Source organism: Bubalus kerabau, chromosome 1 (genome assembly GCF_029407905.1).
Source record: "Bubalus kerabau isolate K-KA32 ecotype Philippines breed swamp buffalo chromosome 1, PCC_UOA_SB_1v2, whole genome shotgun sequence".
NCBI classification, from domain to species: Eukaryota; Metazoa; Chordata; class Mammalia; order Artiodactyla; family Bovidae; genus Bubalus; species Bubalus kerabau.
Window position 1 is genome coordinate 57,621,111 of NC_073624.1, and position 14,711 is coordinate 57,635,821.

General features: G+C 35.8%; 1 protein-coding gene across 7 annotated transcripts in view; it reads right to left on the bottom strand.

Annotated features, from left to right (window-relative positions):
• Positions 1-3,132: 3,132 nt before the first annotated feature.
• GAS2L3 (growth arrest specific 2 like 3) overlaps positions 3,133-14,711 on the bottom strand; it is a 37,899-nt gene continuing 26,320 nt past the window's right edge. For 5 of the 7 annotated variants that reach the window (XM_055576096.1, XM_055576077.1, XM_055576086.1 and 2 more), the window contains 6 exons: positions 13,381-13,522; positions 12,174-12,237; positions 11,378-11,516; positions 8,837-8,944; positions 5,881-7,177; positions 3,133-5,760 (listed from right to left, as the gene is read on the bottom strand). In XM_055576096.1, coding sequence (XP_055432071.1) covers positions 5,729-5,760; positions 5,881-7,177; positions 8,837-8,944; positions 11,378-11,516; positions 12,174-12,237; positions 13,381-13,522 — 1,782 coding nt within the window. In that variant the 3' untranslated portion in view covers positions 3,133-5,728. Of the gene's footprint in view, positions 7,178-8,836; positions 8,945-11,377; positions 11,517-12,173; positions 12,238-13,380; positions 13,523-14,711 lie in introns of all 7 variants that reach the window. The other 2 variants (XR_008712962.1, XM_055576102.1) reach the window with 2 other exon arrangements.

Sequence of the window (14,711 nt, forward strand, 5' to 3'; positions counted from 1 at the left end):
TGAAGAACTACTAAAAAGCCTCTTGATGAAAGTGAAAGAGGAGAGTGAAAAAGTTGGCTTAAAGCTCAACATTCAGAAAACTAAGATCATGGCATCTAGTCCCATCACTTCATGGCAAATAGATGGGGAAACAGTGGCTGACTTTATTTTTCTGGGCTCCAAAATCACTGCAGATGGTGACTGCAGCCATGAAATTTAAAAAACACTTACTCCTTGGAAGGACAGTTATGACCAACCTAGACAGCATATTAAAAAGCAAAGACATTACTTTGCCAACAAAGGTCCATCTCAACAAGGCTATGGTTTTTCCAGTGGTCATGTATGGATGTGAGAGTTGGACTATTAAGAAAGCTGAGAGCCAAAGAATTGATGCTTTTGAACTGTGGTGTTGGAGAAGACTCTTGAGAGTCCCTTGGACTGCAAGGAGATCCAACCAGTCCATCCTAAAGGAAATCAGTCCTGAGTGTTCATTGGAAGGAATGATGTTGAAGCTGAAACTCCAATACTTTGGCCACCTGATGCCAAGAGCTGACTCATTTGAAAAGATCCTGATGCTGGGAAAGAGTGAAGGCAGGAGGAGAAGGGGACGACAGAGGATGAGATGGCTGGATGGCATCACCGACTCAATGGAGATGAGTCATCTATGGCGCTTTTTCCAAACTCTGCCATGACATTTCCCCAGGGGGAAAAAAAAATCATTTTAACAGTAGGTGGGCCAACATTAAATTAGAGGGTCACTTTATACATATGGATGCTTATTTCCATGAGTAAAAGACTACTTCCTTCCCCCCATGAACGTTTAGGCATTAAATGCAGGAGCTGCAACTGTCAACAAGTGAGGCATTGGTGAGAACTGAGGTAAGTCAGTGGGAAGTACTGCTAGATGGCAATGCAGTGACAGGACAAGTGCAAGGTGTGAAGGAGGCACACAGAAGCATCCAACCAAGCTCGGAGGGTCTGGAAGCTTCTGAGTAAGTGACGTTTAAGCAGTGATGTGGAGGGTAATGGTGAGGAGGTGAAGGGCTGGTGGGGGAAGCAGTGGGTGAAGTCAGAACTCTCAGTTCCTGCTAGAGCAGCCTCTGAAGACCATCCTGGCCTCTTCACTTCCCCTTTGGGCTTCATTGATTTCAAGGGCTGTCATTCTCAGTGGTGATTTTTTCCCCCCCAGTCTTTAAGGACACCTGGGACTTCTTGAACTTCAAAAATTCTTTTCACTGATGCTTAACATAAATGGAAACTATCACAAATCGTTGTTTAAAGGCACTTGTTTCATGTTACCTCAGGGCTTGGGAATGAAATAAGAAACGTCACGTTCCACTCCCCTTCCAGTACACATACACCACAGTCTGGAATCTTCTTCCACAGCTGATTATTGGGTTCCTGAGCACCTAGCATGGTGCAGTGAGTTACTGAAATAATTACTGAAATTACATGACCCAACTTTGTATTACCTTGTCAGGGCTGTGTGAGAGAAATTTAAATTTATTTATTCCTCCTGGAAGAAGAAGAAAATTTATCTTTTCTGTTTACTCAAAGGGCAATCTTTTTTTTTTTTTAAATGTTTTTAAACCTGGAGATTCTTGGGCCATCTGCAAGTAGTACCTTTCACCAAAATCTATTTCCACTGCAATGGCAACCCATTCCAGTGTTCTTACCTGGAGAATCCCAGGGACGGCGGAGCCTGGTGGGCTGCCATCTATGGGGTCACACAGAGTCGGACACGACTGAAGCGACTTAGCAGCAGCAGCAGCAGGGAATTTATTTTAATTGCCAATATAAGTATTTTGTGCTACCTTTATTTTTTTCATTCATTTATCCAGCAAATATTTACAGAGCACCTTGACTTCACAACATTGTCCTGAGAACTGAGTACATTCATCATTCCTAGAACATACTCTGAGTACAAGTGCTTTATAAATATTAAAAATGTAAGAATATACTAATCTCTATAAATTTATTCAAGTTTAGAATATTTAAAATAAAGGGTAATTCCTTTAGAGACAGTCACACTGAGTAAAGTCAGACAGAGAAAGAAATATACTGTGACATCCCTTATATGCAGAATCTAAAAAGAAATGATACAAATAAAAAAGAGTAAATCAAAACCAATTAAAGAAAGAAAGAAAACAGAGGATGTAATATTCCAACAGATTTTTTTAAAAGATGCCACTAAATTCCTATTTTATCAAATTAACACAAAGAACAAATCAAGTTTGTGTAAAATTATAAATAGGTAAAAGTAAAATTATCCTTTAAATAAAATTCAATTAAGCAATCCTACTAGGATATTTTTACATTTACTACTGTCAATTATCTTGAGCCTTAGTTTCCTCATCTACAAAAAAAGAGTTCATTCATTTTTTCATTAACAAATATTTACTGAATGTCTACTATGTGCCAAGCATTGGCTTAGGCTTTGGAAAACACTGGTAAACAAAACAGATGCAATTCCTGTCTTTATGGTGTTTATATTCTAAAGAAGATAATACGATCTCATGGAACTGTTCAGAAGACTGGATGTTAATGTAATTGAAAGTGCTTCATGAGTTTCACAGTGCTGTATAAACCCAAGCTTCTTGAATGTGATGACTTTCCTATTCCTCTATCTCCCGTAACTCAAGAGAGGTTGTAGAAAACAGTGATTTAAGTTGATAAGTGTTTCAATAATGCCACATTTGACCACTAGAGGTCCTCAACAATCACACCCAACATTAATCCATTCTACTAAATTCATTCGTTATAATTTGTGAAATAATTTATCAAAAGTAATTTAAGAAAGTTGGTCAAATTAGATACAATGTATTATATGAAACCATAAAAGACTAGCCACAAGAGGTTAATTGTAAGAGATAACACACTACATGCCAACACCATGCAATAAATGTTGTGCCTGGCAGAATGCAGACAATTAAGAAGTATTATAAATTAATGTTTTATCATTGTAAACTCTTAAATCACTTCATCACCATACACACTTCTTTTAAGATAAATCAACACCAACATTATTTTTTTTTAATATTTATTTATTCATTTGGCTGCATTGGGTCTTAGTTGCATCATATATGCAATTTCTCACATGAACCAAGTGATCAGAATATACTCAGAACACACAAAAAAGTAAATTGAGGACTTGGTATATATGTTAAATTTTAATACTTGAGAAAATATATTTAAGTTAAAATCTGATACAAACATCGCCAGTCCAAGAAAATATACATAAATTTGGATTCAATTGGAGTCAGTATGCAAACCTGGATACAAGACTGTATCTTGACAATTGTTACTCATGGCTTTTTAAAAAGTTAATGGATTTTTATATCAGCTATACATCACAGAGGTTATGGCAATCTTTTTCTCAAAAAATTTCCCTTATCCTTTAAGCACTGTAAATTTAGTGTGAAGAAGAAAGTTAGAGATCATCTAATTTATCAAAACATTTTGAAGATTTAAGTTTTAAGCACCTACTGTAAGGCTCAAACAATGCAAAGATAGTCAGCATTTCATTTTCCCCTAAAGGTTAATTTGATATGTTATTCATAATAACAAATTAAAGCAATGGAAAAACATTCCATTCTTTCTTGGAAGTATACATTATTTCTTCTTCCAGGTACTTCAGTACTTTAATATTCACTTTATTAAACAAAAAGGAACTTTAAAAATCATGCACTATTATTAAGAAATGAAAATTTCTTCCCAACTTCAACAATGTACTTTTAACACTGTAAAAACTGAAACACTAGGTCTTTTAAGAGCATATCAAAATATATTTGAAGGAATTATCTTTCAGCCATTGCTTACTTTAAAAAAAACAGCTTTATTTTGGAAGAGTAAGCTATCTATAAATAAAAATTCATCCAATGCAGATATAATTGGAGAAATTTTCTGACCCTGAATATTGGATAAAATGAGTATTTCAATACAATATTGTAATTAGCCTCCAATTAAAATAAATAAATTTATTAAAAAAGTTTAATTAAAACTTCAAAAAGAAAAAAAAAAAAGAATATTCTCACTGCATCAAAGTGTGAAATTAAAACAGAATTATAGGAATTAGAAATTCCTACTATCAGTGGCCTGATGAAAATAGGACTATTTATGAATTAACTTCCAATTGAAAAAAATAAAAACTATTTCTTGGGATTTGTGCCACATGTCAATTTTATTCCTGATGTTACTGATATAGAAGCACTGTTTGCTCTTACAAAGAAATAAGCACCTTCCTGAAGGTAAAATTCTTCCTTTTTGAAAGATACAGTAAATATTTCTTATCACTAGAAATGTAAAGCTTCTAGTACTTCTTGAATCCTGACTTCACTTTCCAAAGATGTAAATATTATCTCCCTCAATGCCCAGACCAACAGTGAAACTAAACTATTCTGGTGACCATCTCTTTTATGAGAAGCATCAATTATTTCAAAAACTAGCTTGCATATAACTTTTGTCTTTATTCCTCAGACAAAAGATCACTTAGTTTTATACAAAAGTTTCATGCTTTATAATCTATAAACATTAGTAGTCAGCTTAAGATGGCTATTCTATGATTGCATATTTGTGTGAACCATTATTTTTCTTTAGAAACACATTTTAGTTTAAAATAGGGAAACATAAACCTCAATACGGAATAACTGATAATACTGTAAAGTTATTAAACACATCCCTAAAACTTCTGAAAGTACATTAGTAATTTTTTTAAATAGGCACAATGTCTTTAAAAACATATTATTTACAAATACATTAGATTGATGGAGTCTATGTAGTCATTACATTATGTGGCTAAGTTCTTTCGAGAATCTGCCTACAAAACAGAAAATGGTACATATTGACTGTCCATTTGACATTGGAAAACTGAAGGCAGCATGACTTGATTGAAGAAAACATAACTGGAAAACTAATTAAAATGGGTATTACTATAAAGAAAAATAACAATCACATGATAGAATTTTTATGCAGCACCACTTTTTCACTATCACCTTAATTTTGAGATTGTAAAAATATAATTTTGATGTTAACATTATTGTAATGTAAAAACTGTCATCTGCACTCAGAAAATTGCATTATTAAAAATATTTCTAATATGCTAAAACTACTAAGTTTCTCCTTTCACATTGCACAATGGCCATCAAAAATATAAGTTCTTATAAATAATACATGAACTTTTTTTCCCACATTTCAATTTTTATATCTTAATTTGTTTTTTTTACCAAAAATACTGGTAACAAAATATTATTGATGTTAATATAAGTCAGTTTAAAAATCAGTTCTTTCTGATTTGGAAAGCTTAAAAAATTTTTAAGTAGTAACAATTCTCCCACACCCAGTGTAACAGCAAGCAAACGTGCACCAGCCATCAGTACTCGGTATTGTTCCTTCCAACAATCCTGATCAGGAACCTAAATTAGGTGCCAAGACAAGTGCCAAACCGTTCCTTTTAAATTATAACGCAGTAACATAATAAGAGCACCTCTACTGCTATCAGCAGGTAATAACTGCCATATTTTAACACATACTCAAAATACAGCAACCATGGTTACAGTCCTAGTAGTGTTATTTGACTTTATGTTTCCCTTAGTGGGGAGACTTTAACAAAAATGTCACGGATGGAAAATGGTATAAATGTCTATAACTAATAAGAACCTTCTGGTGATTTTACCACTGTCTGCCTCAAAAAGGTACCTTCTGGTGAATTCAGGTATGTGAGTTCTGATGAGACTTCTCCTGGGCTCAGCCTCTACCCCCTCTTATTGTACTTAATGTCTGAACCTATTTGGATAAACACAAACAGGAGAAACCTTTTAGGATGTGAAGTTAACACATTTACTCTCTTTCTCTTCTCTTGTTTTCTTAGAATGACACATTATATTTATTTTCTAGGTTTCTTACTTCCCGTCATAACGAAATAATGGTCATCGTCTTCCTTCTTTTTAGCAGAAGGTTTTTTATCTGCACTAACCGTCTCCTTGCCAGATGAGGGTGGTTTCCTGGTTGAAGCTGGGGCTTTGCCACTTTTGGGAGGCCCAGCAGCTGAGCACTGGCTCTTGGTGGCAGTCTGTACTGACTTTGGTTCAGGTTGTGTTTTGGCAGAAGACTGGGGAAGACTCACGATGGACAGTGGGGTACGGCCCGGGGACCTGGAGGAGCTGGTTCCTGTCTTCTGGGACGTGCTTTTATTCTGAGGCTGCTTTTTGGCAACTGAAACCATATTCTTATCTTTCAATTTCTGTGCAGCTTTTGCAGGAGCAACTGAGGATACAGAAAGTGGCTGGTTTAAATTCAGGGCCGACTTAGGTTTCTGGGCTTGTGGAGCTCTACCATGGGGCTGAGCCCGTGTTTCCAGACTCCTAATGACAGTCTTGGAACTGGTTGTTGTCACTTTTGCAGGGGACTGGAAGGAAGAAGGGTTAGGCCTCACATGCAGATGTGCCTTAGGTAGCTTTGGACACTTTGATGATGAATTTAAATGTGCAGCTGAGGGAGAGACCGCGTGATCCCTGGAAGGTACATGATTGTGTTTCAAATGCTTTGGTTCAGATTTTCCAGAACACTTATTTGGCAGAAGTGTAGACTCAGGCACATCTCTTGACTTCTGGGCCGGAACACGCTTGGTCTTAGGAGTACTGGGTGATGAGATACATTTTCTCAATGACTCAGATACACAAGGTGCTGCTCTTGATAAAGCTGGTGAAAAAGTGCTTTTACCCACTGGATTTAAAGAAGCATGTGAAGATGATGCACTGTTAGAAGGAGCCTGTGGTTTCTTCGTTATGCCCTTTGAAGGCATGAGTTTGAGATAAGAAGATGCTGCTGGAGAATTTGCCAATTTAGAACGGACTGACCCAGGGGCCAGATTCCCTCCTTTCAGGGAAGACGCTGACGGCAATGCGGCTGGCAGATGTACCTGCTTCTCTTTGCCCCTTGGAATACCAACCGGTGTGCCAGGTTTTGAGTTTTGTTTCTGAAACATGCTAACTGCTGACAAAGGATTCATTTCAGGAGGCTGAGGTGTTCTGGCGGGCGAATCAGGCACACTTTCATTGGAAACTCCTTTTTGAAATGCTAGAATTTTCTGTTCTAGCGTAGCAAATTGTAATATTCGACAGGGGTCATATTTAAGCAAAAATCCTTGAAGAGTATCCCAGCCTCCACCGACACGGACCATGACATGTTTTCCGTGAAGCATCTTTCCCCCAAAAGAAAGCACAAAACAAAGCTGTAAAACTGTAGGGTGCACCCATAATTTATTAGCAGTCACAGTCTGTGGTGTCTGTGACTATGAAATGCAATGCATCTGCCAACAGCTTCACTATAAATTGACAGTCTCTTTCTTGTATTATTAAAATTTAATTCATACTGAATCATGACACTAACAATAGAGTCTTCCAGTTTGTAAGAAGATATTTACACACAGCTTACATCCTAAAAATCCAAATTACTAAGTGCAAAACTACAAGGAGAACACTGCTCAGTAGAGAATTCACTATTGAAGGAAGAAAGGAGTAGAGATAGTCAAGAGGGAGAAGAGAAAAAAAATGCCTCATAATAGAGAAAAAATACTGATAAACTGCAGAAGAACAATCAAAATAACCAAAATCTTTAGAATTTAATAAATTAGATTCATAGGAATTATATCAATGTAATCTTTCCAAAACCTTGATATAATCTATTTCTAGTTCTCCTCTGCAGATGAGGAACTAATGGCTCTGAGAGATTAAGGAAACTGTCCCAAATCACCAACTTGGCCTGGCCTCACATTCACCAGGCTGCCAACCCCAAATGGTGCCTTCATGCAGAAATGCTACATCTTGGGTCTGCCAGCGCAGCCTAAGCTGGACCTCAGGCCCCTATTCATTCAACAGGCAAATCAGCACAATTGTATGAGACTGCTCTGCAAATTTTAACTCCAAATCCCACGCTCTGTACACTGTCACTGCATCATACTGCTTAAGAAAAGAAAGTTAATTAAAAGACAGAAAGTGCATGTACCTGTTTCTGGGTGAGTTGAGTTGGGTATGGGGATCTAATGATAATATATGAAATCAAAGAAAATGTGGGTAATGAAATTGGATTTTTTTTACATACTTTTATATTACATTCCTAACTTGGGAATAAAACAGCTCTTGTATCAGAAGTGGACAGAATGCTAAACAGGTAAAACTTGAATCTCCTTATCAGCAACAGGGACAATTAATCAATAACAGATTGCAGAAGGGATAAAGGAAGAAAATGAGCATGTATATTAGCTACTAGTATAGATGCTGATACTGTGTCAGCAAAAAAAAGGCTTCATACTTAAAACCCAAAGTCTTATGTTATTATCAACTACAATATTTCTATTTATTTTTCTTCTTACTGACATTTAATCTTATTAGATGTTCTGATTTTGCTTCTTTCTTCTTATGATAGAAAACTATTCCTTCTTAGGAAGTCTGAAAATGAAATAAGTTACCTGAGGTATTCAAAGATATTTCCACCCCCCCCCCCCCCCCGCCCAATTATATCCAAAGAGCTATCCCTATGGTTAGTTGCTCAAAACAAGATCTGAACGTGGGGAGGGGTGGAGGTATAAATTGGGATATTGGAACTGACATATATATAGGCTACTATATATAAAAATAGATTAATAAGAACCTACTACATAGCACAGGGACTCTACTCAATGCTCTATAATGTCCTATATGGGAACAGAATCTTAAAAAAAGAGTGGATATATGTATGCGTATAACTGATTCACTTTGCTGTACAGCAGAAACTAACACAACATTGTAAATCAACTATACTTTAATGAGAATTAATTTTAAAAAAAGATCTGAGTGTGATAGGATGTAAATGGTGGACTTACTCTTATAAAAAGTATTTTATCTCCTAGTCGATATCGTCCTTCAGATAAGTACTCAATTGAAAACCGATGAGAACAACTACAAGGAGGGTCTTCAGCAATGTGTTTAACCTAAGATTAAAAATAAATAAAAAGATTTAAGACTTATGCCAAACTACTTTAACATTAAAATGTAAGGTTATTTGATAGCTGGGAAAAATCAAACTCAAAGATAAAAATTTAAAGACAGTTCAACTATTATCTCTAATCTTCTGAGTGTTAGTAGCTCAGTCATGTCTGACAGGCCATGGACTGTGGCCTTCCAGGCTCCTCTGTCTGTGGAATTCTCCAGGCATGAATACTGGAGTGGGTTGCCATTTCCTTCACCAGGGGATTTTCCCAGCCCAGGGATCGAACCTGGGTCTCCCGCATGGCAGGCAGATTCTTTACCATCTGAGACTTAGACATTCACTAATCTAATAAAAGTTAGCAGTGATGAAGTATTGAGTCTCTCTCTCGCTCTCTGCCCAAGTGTAGTCCGACTCATTGTGTACTCACTGATCACCAGAAAAGGTCTGTGAATGTGCACACAGTGAAGTCAATTCAAAACACATTCATTAGATCATAAGAAATGTATGAGTTCATTACTAAGCTTGAATTGTTTTAAGACCTGAATTAATATATGTCAAGTCAGGGAGAAGGAAATGGCAACCCACTTCAGGATTCCTGCCTGGGAAATCCCATGGACAGAGGAGACTGGTGGGCTACAGTCCATGGAGTCTCAAAGAGCCAAACACAACTGAGTGACTTAACAACAACAACAAAATTTAAAGCCAAGAAAGCCAACAGAATAAAGAATTAAAAAGTATGCTTATATATATATATATACACACATGTCAGATAAAGTTTAACCACTTGCCCCCTAATGCTATGCTACAGTAATACTATGGGGAATATTCAAATATGTTCCAAAGTTACTGTTAAAATAGACATATACATATTTACATCTATTCACCTAAGATAGGGTAAATTCTAAAAATTTCAACTCAAGAGATATTTTTCTAAAAATACTTGCTTTGTTTCAAATAGTCTGCTACGGAGATGAGTTGAACTACCTCTACTTCTCAAGGGGTTTACAGAATTTTTAACTACAGTAAATATCTTACAAATGGTAAAAACTGAAATAAAAATTTAGGAATTCTATATTCAAAACATGGAAATTAAAATGAATTGACTCAATGAAAATATTTCTTGAGATATGTATGACTTGAAAAAAAGTCACATATCAGCCACTATGGAAAATATTTTGTTCTCCTAAAATGACACTTTTGAAAAATCAAGACCATGTTTATTTTTCTCAACTACTTGTCATACAGAGTATATCTAAACAAATTCAGTTAACTGAATACAGACATGATATTAAAGAAAGTCTCTTCAGATATACTCAGTGTAGCTGAGCACTAACAGAAATTTATGACTGTCTTAATTATCTACCCAAGATGACACTTATGGATTCATCTGGGGCCCAATCAGAAGTGTCTGGATTTATCTCTCAACATCATTCATTTAACAAAATAGCATGATTATAAACAGAACTGATTTTCATATGCCATTCAATCAAGTTTATCTTGATAGCCTGGGTATATATGTGCATGTATATGTACACACATTCATACACACACATACATACCACATGCAAAGGATAGCTAAAAATAATCTGAACTTGAGGAAAGAATTTATAATTATTTAAACCATTTATAAATCAGATAAAAAAGTAATTTGAAAGGAGATAATTATTTCAGTCATTATTTTCTATCCATTAAAGTTTCTTAGGTACACAGAACTGCAGTTCTATACTTCTTCACAGCACTCAAAAAAATGAATCAGATAATAATTGCTCCCTATTTTAGACATGATCCTAAGATCTTGGCAGATCACATATGTATAGGTGGACATTGAATATATTCATACAGCACATACAGGTTTCAAGAAATGTGTTTTCTTTTAGTTTTCATAACAAGACTAAAGGTCACTTATTTTCTTTGTTCAAAATACCAAACACCACTTATATTCAGCAGTACAAATTAGCACTAACCCACAATATAAATAAGGTGGTCAATCTAAATGAAGTAATAAATACTGTGACTAAAAAAATGTTCTCCTCTGGTTTTAATCTATTGCATAACTAACATTTTAACATTAAAGAAATAGCTAAAGAAATTAAAATCATCTGTGAAGTCTCTACCCTAACATCCATTATTTCCTTGTTCTGATACATACTTTATACAAAATAAACATTTTTCTTATTGCTATATGGTCTTCATAATGATCACATAAAATGATTATTCTGTAAAGATAATGAATCCTAATTTACCTAACCAATGTCCAATTTGAGAGTATTTATATTGCTTCCAATTTTTCACCCTTACAAATAACAGTGCAATAAACACATTTGTGCTACGTTTTTTTCCCCTTTTCAATTACAATAAAAATGAAAGAGGAACACTTCTGGCAAACTATGAGACTGACGCATCACAGATGAAAGAAAGTGTGACAGTTACTTACAGCTTCGTGCAGCTCTTCATGCTGACAACACGATTTTGGAATGCTGATGGAATCTTCAGGCCCAGAAGTATTAAGTAAAGTCTCTTCTAGTTCAATTTCTTTCTCAAGTTTTACTAATACTGGTGGCTCAACCCCATATCTGAAAATCAATTATGTGATCTCATCAATCAAGTGAAGTCTGAGGCAAGTACTTACATGTATATCACAATAGGTTATCTTTTAATTTTAAATAAAGTCTGTATGACTCTCTTCTACCAATAGTTTCATTGGAACATCTGGAAATGCTTTTTAATGTCTCTTAGACTGCCAAAAATTCAGATTATCACCTTTACATCATAGCATATGAATTTGGGTTACTGAATGCTCCCAATATTCAATCTGGGATCCTAAAGGTACCTTTAAAAATCAGCTCATGAGTGAAGATAGAATTGAACTAGGTATGGAGAATACCAAACCTTGGCCTTCTTATCAAACCCTCTTTGTGTTCAAAGGACTTGCCTCACTTTGAACTGCTTAAAGGCTGCATGCTCTTATTCTACTCTTAACCTAAAAAAATCTAAGTGCCCACTCTTATAGTTTAATATTAAATAAAGGCAAGCTATATGAACAAGCAAATGTTGACACAGCTCATGTGAACAAAGTTACTAAAGGAACAAAAAGAAAGAAAAAATAATAAGTTACTTTATTCCAATTAAAAATTATTTTCACTTATAGAAAATAGTATCCTAGATAAAATAAAGTAGCCTAAAACATCTTTATGACTTTGCAGAAGCCTGAAATATTGTAGAATACATACCTTGAGACAATTCGACCAATTTCAAGAAGACAAAGATACACCTGTCTTGGATCTTTGTGCAAAACTGTGAAAAAATAAGACCACATATTTTAAGGGGCAAATTAAACAGGCAATTATACATATATAAATACTTTGAGGGAATATACAGACAGTCAAGTAAAAATCTTAGATAGCTTTCAGTTTGGTCACTGCAGAGATGCTTCTGTTGAATTAAATGAAATGAGAAAATACATCAATAATTCTCCAGTAGAGCATGATTTTTTAAAATGAATTGTCAAAAACATTAATCCATTTAGATAACCAAGTTGGCAGCTTCTGTTTATGAGGTAAATCTAAACACCATGAGTGTACATCATTTGACCTTCTGTTATTTCTGTAATTATATGGTCAAAGAGAGATTACCAGTAATTTAGACTTTGTTGAGTAATTCTTGATTAAAACATTAATTAGTTAATAAGCATTAGTCCAGAACTTTCCCACAGCCAATTCATTTAGGAAGTAAAGTCTGTCTAGGCCATTCTGGATATATAGGATTTATAACTATAAATGAAAAGTTTAATCATGTATTTGATTTGGAATCTGATTCTCCAATTGTTTCACATCTATTTAGAACATAAATTTTTCTAGGAAAATGAGATGTGGCATTTGAGTTCTTATTTGGAAAGAAAAACTAGAAGTGAGGCATACAAAAATATCCTGCTGCTGCTGCTGCTAAGTCATTTCAGTCGTGTCCAACTCTGTGCGACCCCATAGATGGCAGCCCACCAGGCTCCGCTGTCCCTGGGATTCTCCAGGCAAGAACACTGGAGTGGGTTGCCATTTCCTTCTCCAAAAATATCCTTGTTATTAAAATATGTTTGTTAAAACCCAACAAACAGAAGATGTCAGTATCACTGGATATGGTCACCTGAGGCCAGACTAAAGGAACCAGAGAAGATCATCAAGATCATCTGAAGAAGAAGTGAAGTCACTCAGTCGGTCTGACTCTTTGTGACCCCACAGACTGTAGCCTACAAGGCTCCTCTGTCCATGGAATTTTCCAGGCAAGAGTACTGGAGTGGGTTGGCATTTCTTTCTCCAGAGGATCTTCCCGACCCAAGGATCGAACCCAGGTCTCCCACATTGAAGGCAGACGCTTTACCATCTGAGCCACCAGGGAAACCTCAAAAATATCCTATTAAACATTAAATATGACTACAACATTTACCTAAACCTTCAGATTCAAAGAGGTAAGTCTCATCAACCCCAATGTGCCTGCACCAGTGAAGGAAGTTAGCAGTATTGTCTCTAGCAAAGAATGAACCAGATGCAGCATCTTTCTTACAGGGCACTTTTCTCATTGGAAAATTCTGGAAAAGATAAAAGAATAATTTCAAACAGGTATCAAGAATATTTTCCTTAGATATCCACTTTAATATGGGTATTAAAATGGGCATTATTAAATGTTTAGTCCCTTGAAGTTTGCTAAAGATTATACAGCACTAGGGAGAAATGCATCTTCAAAAATTATTTTTGCTTTATTTTGCTTCATTTAATAAGTATTGCCATTTTGCTTTATTTAATAAGTATTGAGTTGGCCAAAAGGTTTGTTTGGGTTTTTCCATAAGATGGTACAGAAAAACTCAAATGAACTTTTTGGCCAACCCAATATATTCTAAAAAGTCATTTCCAGGGAAACAATCTGGTCAAAATTAGCAGTTCAGTTCAGTCACTCAGTCATGTCTGACTTGTTGTGACCCCATGGACTGTAGCACGCCAGGCACCCTGTCCATCAGCAATTCTCAGAGTTTACTCAACTCATCTCCATTGAGTTGGTGATGCCATCCAACCATCTCATCCTCTGTCGTCCACTTCTCCCCTCTGCCTTCAATCTTTCCCAGCATCAGGATCTTTTCCAATGAGTCAGTTCTTCACATCAGGTGGCCAAAGTATTGGAGTTTCAGCTTCAGCAGCAGTCCTTCCAATGAATATTCAGGACTGATTTCCTTTAGGATGGACTGGTTGGATCTCCTGGCAGTCCAAGGGACTCTCAAGAGTCTTCTCCAGCACCACAGTTCAAAAGCATCAGTGCTTTGGCGCTCAGCTTTCTTTATAGTCCAACTCTCACATCCATACATGACTACTGGAAAAACCATAGCTTTGACTAGATGGACCTTTGTTGGTAAAGTAATGTCTCTGCTTTTTAATTTCATGACTGCAGTCACCATCTACAATGATTTTGGAGCCCCCCAAAACAGTCTTCCACTGTTTTCACTGTTTCCCCATCTATTTGCCATGAAGTGATGGGACTGGATGCCATGATCTTAGTTTTCGGAATGTTGAGCTTTAAGCCAAATTTTTCACTCTCCTCTTCCATTTTCATCAAAAGGCTCTTTAGTTGTTCTTCACTTTCTGCCATAAGTGTGGTGTCATCTGCATATCTGAGATTATTGATATTTCTCCCAGCAATCTTGATTCCAGCTTGTGCTTCATCCAGTCCAGCATTTCTCATGATGTACTCTGCATATAAGTTAAATAAGCAGGGTGACAATAAACAGC